The following is a 9,729-nucleotide window of genomic DNA, read 5'->3' on the forward strand; positions in this document are numbered from 1 at the left end:
TTCATCATGCCAATGAGGAAAAGACAAGGAAAACATCTCGCTAACATACAGACAAAGAAAAATCGCTCAAGTATTATTACAGAATATCATAATATATGCGTAGTTAGTGAAGAGAGAGGGGAGGGTTGCTTAGTAACGCCCCCGTCTTGCTTGACAGCACACGTCACACTATGCCCAAGGCTACGATCTTTGAGCAAAAAGATCTTCATTTATGATAAATAACAAAGTTTTGGTTTTTCAATACCCAAAATGGAATATGAAATTCATAATAATCATGATTTATTAAATTGTCTTTGTAAAAAAAGAGTACGCCTTCGAGCTTCACCTCTTGACATTCTCTTCCATTTTACGTTTGTTTATCTTTGTTTCAGGCAAGAATTTCATCATGCCAAAAAGGAAAATACAAGGAAAACATCTTGCTAACATACAGAAGAAGAAAATTCGCTATAATAAGCCGAGTTAGTGAAGGGGAGAGAGAGAATTGCGTAGGAAGGAGTGCCCCATCTTGCCTCAAGCAGTGCCCCAGGCTGCGATATATGAGCAAAGGGATCATCATTTATGATTAAATTATGATAAATAAAATAGTTTTGGTTTATTAATACACAAAAAGAAATATACATTCATAATAATCATTATTTATTAACATTGTCTTTATAGAAATACGAAGAAAAACTTTGAACGCCCGTATCTCAAAACTATACTTATTGACCTTCAAAATCTATCTTCTCACTTAGTTTTAAAGCTATAACATTGGAATTTGGTATATAACTCAGAAAGACATTATAGAACAATCAAATCAAGCCCTTTTTTCCTTCTCGGGGAGCGCCCGAACGAAGAAAGGAGTCTGCTACTCCTACATCCGGGGAGTATTTCCTTGCGCCTAACAGGAGAGGCGCTTGTGCCTTTCTCCGGGCATCTAGAGGAGTCCTGAAGCTTCCTAAATGTAGAGCTTCTTGGTGGAGAAGCCAATCGTCCGTGCTGAGACGAAGCATAGAGCGAGTCTCCTTCGAAAGATCTGGTTGGAGAAGGGAGTCTTCTAGGAGAAAGGCGTCTACTTGAGTCCGACCGCCTACTAGGAGAGGGCCTCTTAAAAGAGCTCTTTACAGGGAGAGAGGTGTCCTTCCTGCGAGAAGACTCCTTGCGCTTACTTCCTGAAAGAGAGCCTACTAAAGTGGACAACTGTGCTTGTAGGCCCACCAAAAACTTCCTGGTAGAAGTGCGAATTCCTTCTGGTGAAGAATCCGGAGACCTCATTGCTCTCTTCTGCGCGGGAGAATACTCCGGAAAAGGCTCAGGGCTGGAATCTAGAGCGCCTCCTCCTGTAGGCTTCCAGGCTCTTTTCAGAGGGCGCGACTTGGAAGCGGAGCTCCATCCACGTCTAGGCGAGGAAGAATCCGAGTCAGAGAAACACTTCCTCAGGATGCTTTCTCTATAGCGATCCAAGGCAGCCTGGGACAAGTCTACAGGATCTGCTGAAGGGACGCCTGACCATTGGGGATACTCTACATCCCCCTTGCGGCTTTTGACATTCCTCCTCCCTTGGTCATGGGAGTCTGAAAGAGGTCTAGGCCTAGGAGCAATGCAGAGTTGGTCAGAAGCAACTGGGGACACTGCACACGTCACTGAACACTTCACCCTTACCTTGTTCCATCTCTCATAATTGCTCTTGCAAATTACGTATGGAAGCTTCTACTGCAGCCCTCTCGGAAGACGGATCTACGAGTTCGCTGCGGGGGGAAGGAGCTGAAACCACATAAGAAGTAGGAGAAACTACTACAGGGTTAGAATGACTATCCTGCTCAATAGAGCAGGATCTACTTGAACTTCTAGCTGAAGCCTTCCTTATTCTATCCTTCTCTAACTTCTTTACATATGCAGTCAAACTCTTCCATTGAATCTCGGTTAAACTTACACATTCATTACAAGTATTAGTAACTGAGCATTCGTTCCCCCTACATTTGATGGTCCACCGAAGCCTTCGGCAACCTCACCTTACATCCCTCTTTCATACACACTCTAAAGCGAGCTTCAGGTGCAACATCAGACATCCTAAGAAATATTCCAAAAACAACTCCAAAAACGGTCCAAAAACAGCGTATGCTAATAGCCAAAGATTAAATACTTCCCAAACAATCCTCAGCAAAGCAAGCAAGAATTCCATGCAGGAGGTACCAACAACGATGTTGTCAGCACCGGCGACAGAGAAAATCTGATTAGAAAACGGGAATGGTTCCTATTCCCGCCACCCAGCGGCGGGAGAGGGTGATCACCTGACCTACCTGTAGCGTGTGCCGCGAGTTTTGAATTCTGTTGGGACGTCAGAGACATTAGCTAAGTAGTATATATCTGCCGGGGAAGTTGCATGTACAAAACTATAATGTAATATTAGGAACAAAAGAAATATACGTACAGTATTTTGTTTTATGTTATTCATGAAATATTTCATGACTACTGTCCATCCAATTCCAAAACTTTACCAAGTCAACATGATTCGTACTTTACAGTATGGTTAAAGGCATATTGCAGATGGAACAAAGTGGATAAGTAACATGTTAGTGCAATTACTTACATTGAGGCAGACCTACCTCGTTGCTTACGAACACCATCCATCATAGAAGCTGCTGATCTTAAAGCTCGATGGCTAACCTTCGATTCTTCATTTGAGTATATCTAAAAATACGAACAAAAATCCCATATTATTTTCTAACATAAATACCCAAGTTCTACATATGTCCAATTAATAATGTAAAGGACATTGACATCAAAGAATAGCAAAAACACACTGAAAGTTTTAATTAACAATTATTGAAGGAAACAAAATAAGGTTACTGTAGTTAATATGACTAACAGCATGAACTAGTAAACAATTAAGATATGAAAGCCTGCAGTGCATCTAAGGTTACGCAGCAAATGAGACCAACTTAGCTCCTAAAAGACTGTTGGTCATTAATCTTTATCAGTCTGTCATACAAAATTTATCTTACCTTGCTTGCTTTTTCTTGTAAATGACTGATAGTTTCCCTCAAATTTCGCACCAAAAATGGCCATGAGTTCAGAAGCAGCATTTTGTCTTTCATAAGAATTAAAATACTGTACCTGCAATAAAACACAAATATACAAAATATACTACTTGTTATAAACAAGATTATGGCATCAAACTATGTAAAATATAAATTTCAATTTGTAAAAATACAATCTTTAAAACAATTTCAGTTCAATACAGGTAATAATATGACTGACAATGCTGATTCTTTACAAAAGACAAAAACATGTTTTACTTTGACCTATAAAGTCAAATATCAAAGACCTAAAATCCTTCAGCAAATTTCTTCTGGAACCCATACATTTATTGATGCTGATCGTGGAGTAACTATAAGGGAACACCCAAAGAATAACTGCTTGAGACTGGATTGTTTTCAGAGGTCTGTATCTCTGATTCCAAGGTAAAGGATATCTGGCACTACTTAGCCTTAGTGTCTTTTCTTTTTCTATCAGAATACATCCTCTCAAATCTCTCATACTTCCCCATGAACCAATCGGAACATTCTTGGCATTATTATCTTCCATTATATCATCCCTAGTCCTGTAATTTTGTGACTACCTTAAAGATGGATGAATGGCTTCATAGCGATGGTTGTTGGTAATAACATTCAATTATACTAAGGTGACCAAGAACTATTTTAGCAATCATTAAGGTGTTATGCATTATTCCATCACCCAGAGTTACCCATTCACTTAAACATTATATTTTAAAAAAGCATTACTGTGTCATTCAAACTGGACAACAAATTGTGACAAAATCATACCATCTTTGGAAACCTCTGGCCTGAACATCACGTAAGAAAAACGTGTACGATAACACATGGCCACGTGCCTCATCTCCAAAATAGATGGGACCTTCCTTTCCTGGACAGACCTGAAATATCAATATGTACTGTACAGGGATAATAAAGATCAATATTAAGAAAAACAACAGAAAATAATGCTTGCAAAGAGAAACTAATATGAAAACTTCTTGCTAAAGTTAAGAGTCAAAAAGAAAATTAAATTATCAAAAATATTTTCTGTAGTACACCAAGAAGCATGGCAAAACTATCTTAAAATAAGAAATAATCAATGCAACAGAGAACCAGTCCTCACCTCACAACTTAGAGAGCGAATGCAACCTTGACGAACTAAAACATATAATTCTGACTGGAGCGGAAACTGTGAGCTCACATAACTTACTCTAGCAGCATCGTCATTACTTATATAGCCAGGCTGTGGACAAAACAAAACAAAAATTTACAATAACAGTAATCAAATTATACACTGTTTGTTTGTATGGTATTTTAACGTTGCATGGAACCAGTGGTTATTCAGCAACGGGACCAACGGCTTTACGTGACTTCCGATCCACGTCGAGAGTGAACTTCTATCACCAGAAATACACATATCTCACTCCTCAATGGAAACTATACTGTACACAAGAAACTCTGAACATGGATTCATAAAACTGAAAAACACTTACTTTATTGTGTGAGAAAGAGCAGCAAGCAATACAGTTATCACTTCCACTTGCTTTTGTATTGGCTATACCCTCTGGATCTATTCTTCCGTATCGCCATGCATCAGACTCATCAGCCTGTAAAATAATTGAATTTCTAAATGCTTATTTGTATCTCTCAGTGTTTGTTACCTCTACAGTACTACCCATTATAGAAAGTTAAGATTTTGACAAGGATGAAAAACAAACACTTCAGAAAAATCATACATTGTACTCACTGATACATGACCATTAATTAAAATGAAGTTTTTATGATAAAACAAAGTTTAATGTATACTTACCTGGCAGGTATATATATAGCTATATTCTCTGTTCCACCTGGCAGAAATTTTCAAAACTCGCGGCAAACGCTAGTAACCTATTAGTAGTTCAGGCAACCACCACCCCGTTACCGTGGCGCTAGCGCTAGGAACCGTTCCCAATTGGGCCAGATTTTCTCTGAACCCTGTCTCCTGAGGGGAGGCGGGTGGAATTAAATTATATATACCTGCCAGGTAAGTATACATTAAACTTTGTTTTATCATAAAAACTTCATTTTAATGTATGACACTTACCTGGCAGGTATATATATAGCTGATTGACACATTTGGAGGTGGGTCAAGGACAGCAACATTCTTAGAGTATAAAAATATTATTAAAATATTATTAAAACTCCAGGTTCCTTACCTGCTAAGGTAGCTGACTTCATAGGTCCTGCCTCTAAGCCTGCTTAAACCTTAGTAGCTCTCAACAAGGAAGTGTCCTGTATGTTGAAGAAGCTAAGACTGGAACTGACAACTGACGTGACCAATGTGTTGACAGACCTTACAGCCCTCTTATGCCACGGCATTCAAGCTAGTAACAGATCATTTACCTGAACTACACACACACCATCACCGGATAATACTAACAAGACTGAGAAAAAGTACCGCACACTTTTCTCAGACGACCAATAAACACAAACACCATCACCTAATAAAATCAACTAGCTTAAAAGAAGGTTATGGGGTAGTAACTCCTTTGCCCAATACTGTACCCGAGGACACGTATGGACCTAGCGTCTGACAATTATCAAAGGTTGTCTGAACGTCCCTAAGATAATGAGACGCAAATATTGAATTAGTTCTCCAATATGTGGATTCAATAATTTCCTTGAGGGCTAAATTCTTTTTAAAAGCTAATGAAGTCGCCACTGCCCTGACTTCATGAGCCTTCACTTTCAAAATACCAAAGCTCTGCTCTTCACACAACATATGAGCCTCTTTAATTAACCTCTCTCATGAAGAAGGCTAGAGCGTTCTTCGTCATGGGTCTACTGGGGTCTTTAACTGAACACCACAGAGCATCAGACTTCCCTCTGATAACTCTTGTTCTTTCTATATAACACCGCAACGCTCTCACTGGGCAGAGAACTCTTTCTTGCTCGTGACCCACCAACTCAGCCAGACCCAAAACTTCAAAGGATCTTGGCCAAGGATTAGCTGGATTCTCATTCTTGGCCAAGAAACCTTCTTGGAATGAACACACTGCATTGCCATGTCTCCATCCCACCACCTCTTCGATATGGCCTGAAGCTCACTAACTCTTTTAGCAGTTGCCAATGCTACTAAAAAGATAGTCTTCTTAGCAAGATCTCTCAGAGAGGATTCCTCTAACGGCTCGAATTTGCTAGAAGTTAAATACTTCAAGACCACATCAAGGTTCCAAGCAGGTGGCCTGCATTCTGATTGTTTCTTCGTACCAAATGACCTAATCAGATCTCTAAGGTCTAAGTTATTCGAGATGTCTAGATCCCTGTGTCTAAACACTGAGGTTAGCATACTCTTATAACCTTTGATTGTCGAAACTGACAAGCGTAAATCCTTCCTCAAGTATAGAAGGAAATCTGCGTTTTGGGTCACAGAGGTACTGGATGAAGACACTTTCCTGTTCTTACACCACCTCCGGAAATTGTCCCACTTCGACTGATACACTGTGATTGTGGAGGTTCTTCTGGCTCTAGCCACTGCACTGGCCACCTCTCTAGAATATCCCCTCGCTCTGACCAGACGTTCGATAGTCTGAACGCAGTCAGACCCAGAGCGAGGGTATTCTTGTGAAACCTGTCGAAGTGGGGTTGTCTGAGTAATCTACTCTTAGAGGAAGAGTCCTTGGCGTATCTACTGTCCATTCCAGTACCTCTGTGAACCAACTTTGGGCCGGCCAAAACGGGGCTATTAAGGTCATCCTCGTTCCTTTGCTCTCCCTGAACCTCTTCATCACTTTCCCCAGCACCTTGAACGGAGGAAAAGCGTACAGATCTGAAGTTTGACCAATCCATCAGGAATGCGTCGACCGCCACTGCTTCCTGGTCTGGAACCGGAGAGCAATATGTTGGTAACCTTTTTGTTCTGGCTGTCGCAAACAGATCCACTACCGGACGGCCCCACAACTTCCACAGGCTCTGGCAAACCTCCATGTGCAACGTCCACTCCGTCGAGAGAAGTTGCTCTCTTCTGCTCAACAGGTCCGCACCCACGTTCTTCTCTCCTTGTATAAACCTGGTGAGTATCACGACCTTTTCCTCTTCCGCCCAAAGCAGAATTTCTTTTGCCAGATTGTAAAGGGGAAAAGAATGAGTTCCTCCTTGTTTTCGGATGTACGTATGCCAGAGCCGTGGTGTTGTCCGAGTTGACCTGCACTGTCTTGTCTCGAATCAACTCTCTGAAGTGCTTCAAAGCCAAGAAAATTGCCATCAGTTCCTTCCTGTTTATGTGCCACTTTGTTTCGTCCTTGCTCCAAAGTCCCGACACCTCTTGAGGGCCTAATGTCGCTCCCCAACCCGCGTCCGACGCGTCGGAAAACAAGACGAGGTCTGGGTTCTTCTGCTGAAGCGACATCCCTCTTGCTAACCTGCCTGGAGTTAGCCACCACTTTAATTCCTCCTTTACTTCGGCCGGAATTAGAAACTGGAAGGAATCCGGTTGCAATTTTCTTGGCCATGAATCCTTCAGGAAAAACTGAAGAGGTCTCATTTGTGCAGTCTTCCTAAAGCAAATGAACCTCTCTAGCGAAGAGAGTGTGCCCAGTAGACTCATCCACTCTCTTGCTGAGCATCGGTCCTTCTTTAGAAAGTCCTGCACCTTCCGAATGCATTGGGCTTGCCTTTCGGGGGACGGAAAAGCCCGAAAAGTCACTGCCGATATCTGAATCCCCAAATAAACTATCTGTTGTTGGGGCTCCAATTGAGACTTTCCCATGTTTACTACCAGACCTAGGTCTTTTGCTAAGTCCAATGTTTGACTCAAGTCCTCCAGACATTGACTTCTTGATTGGGATCTTATCAACCAGTCGTCCAGATAAAAAGACACTCTGATCCCTCTTAAATGTAACCATCTCGCCACATTGGACATCATCCTCGTGAACACTTGAGGGGCTGTGCAAAGGCCGAAGCATAGGGCCTTGAACTGAAAGACCCTGTCCTGAATCACAAACCTTAGATACTTCCTGCTTCCTGGATGAATCGGAATATGAAAGTATGCGTCTTGTAAGTCCAGAGTCGCCATCCAGTCCCCTGGACGTACCGCTGCCAGTACTGAATCGTTCGTCTCCATAGTGAACTTGGTCTTTTCTACGAAAAGATTCAGTTGACTTACGTCCAGCACTGGCCTCCAACCTCCCGAGGACTTTGCAACCAGGAACAGACGGTTGTAAAATCCCGGAGATTCGTGATCCAGAACAGGTTCTATGGCTCCTTTCTCTAGCATGGAAGCTACTTGCTCCCACAGAGCCGCTTTCTTCTCTAAATCGTTGTAATTTGCCCCGAGGGCTCTCGGAGATGTTGCGAGAGGAGGTCTCTTCAAGAAAGGAATCTTGTACCCTTCCCGAGCTACGTTGACAGCCCAGGGATCTGCCTTCATATTCTGCCAAACCTCCCAAAAACCTTGAAGTCTGGCTCCCACTGTCGTCTGGAGGACTGAGTTCTCATTCTTTTAGAGGGGGGTCTTGGCTACCTCTTTTCGCGGGTACTCTCTTACCCCTAAAGGCGGGTCGAGCGAATGTTCTTCCTTCGAAAGGGCTGTTGCGAAGGCCTAGTATCCTTTGGAGTCTTCTTCACCAACTTGGTTGGTAAGAACTTCTTAACTGAAGACGAAAGAAGATCTTGAGTGGCCTTCTGCGAAAGGGAGAGAGCTATATCCCTAATTACCTCTGAAGGAAACAGCTGTTTCGAAAGAGGAGAGAACAGTAACTCCGATTTCTGAGAGTTAGAAACTCCTTTTGAAGCGAACGAACACACAGCGATCTCTTCTTAAGTACTCCTGCTGTGAATAACGAAGCCAGTTCATTCGTTCCGTCTCTCAGAGCCTTATCCATGCAGGACATAATGCTCTTAGCTGTTTCTAAGTCCTGCGAATCCTCTTCTTCTAGGGAGTTCGCTAGTGCTCCCAAAGACCAATCCAAGAAATTGAAGACTTCGCAAAGTCCTAAAATCCCTTTAAATAGATGGTCAAATTCTGAAGACCGTCCACCAGACCTTGGCAGACTGTAACGCCTGTCTGCGTGAGCTGTCTACTATACTGGAGAAGTCCCCCTGGGAGGAGGCAGGTACTCCCAGGCCTAGACTTTCTCCAGTAGCGTACCATACTCCTGATTTAGATGCCAACTAGCTGGTGGAAAAACAAAAGAGTATTTTACCCGCTTCTTTCTTCTCCTTCATCCAGTCATTCACACGTTGAAGGGCCTTCTTCGCCGAAATTGACATCGTCATTTTAAGGAAAGAGGACTTCTTTGGAGTCCTAGTCTTGGAAAACTGTGATAAGGGGGATAACGGAGCTGTCGGTTTAAATTCCCCCTCAAAAATAGCCATAAGACGTGAAGTCAGAACCTTATAATCTGAAGAAGGTTCCGTATTCTTTTCCTCAATTAATTCCAATTCTTCTTCTGCTGAAGAAATGTCTTGTAAATCATCGTCGTATTGACGCTTCGTTGAAGGAATAGCGTCCTGCCGCCTGCGTCCTGCGGCTACCGAGGAGTCGGCGTCCTGCCGCCTCTCGATGTCCTGCCGCCTGCGTCCTGCGTCCATCGTAGACACGCCTGCTTCCTGCCGCCTGCGTCCATGCGTCCAACAATTGGGTCCCGCGTCCTGACGTTTGCGTCCTGCTTCTTCCGCAACTATTTTCTTCCTGTATTCTGCGTTCCTGCAACCCAAGCGATCGCTTGTCCTC

At 42.7% G+C, this 9,729-nt stretch overlaps 1 protein-coding gene across 6 annotated transcripts in view; it reads right to left on the bottom strand.

Annotated features, from left to right (window-relative positions):
- The window catches only part of LOC135217071 (folliculin-like), a 52,063-nt gene that overhangs the window by 14,641 nt on the left and 27,693 nt on the right, over positions 1-9,729 (bottom strand). For all 6 annotated transcript variants that reach the window (XM_064252750.1, XM_064252749.1, XM_064252755.1 and 3 more), the window contains exons 3-7: positions 4,511-4,624; positions 4,141-4,260; positions 3,807-3,916; positions 2,985-3,096; positions 2,586-2,670 (exon numbers count right to left, since the gene is read on the bottom strand). In XM_064252750.1, the coding sequence (XP_064108820.1) occupies positions 2,586-2,670; positions 2,985-3,096; positions 3,807-3,916; positions 4,141-4,260; positions 4,511-4,624 (541 nt within the window). The remainder of the gene's footprint in view (positions 1-2,585; positions 2,671-2,984; positions 3,097-3,806; positions 3,917-4,140; positions 4,261-4,510; positions 4,625-9,729) is intronic.

This window comes from Macrobrachium nipponense, chromosome 7 (assembly GCF_015104395.2).
Source record: "Macrobrachium nipponense isolate FS-2020 chromosome 7, ASM1510439v2, whole genome shotgun sequence".
Classification (NCBI taxonomy): domain Eukaryota; kingdom Metazoa; phylum Arthropoda; class Malacostraca; order Decapoda; family Palaemonidae; genus Macrobrachium; species Macrobrachium nipponense.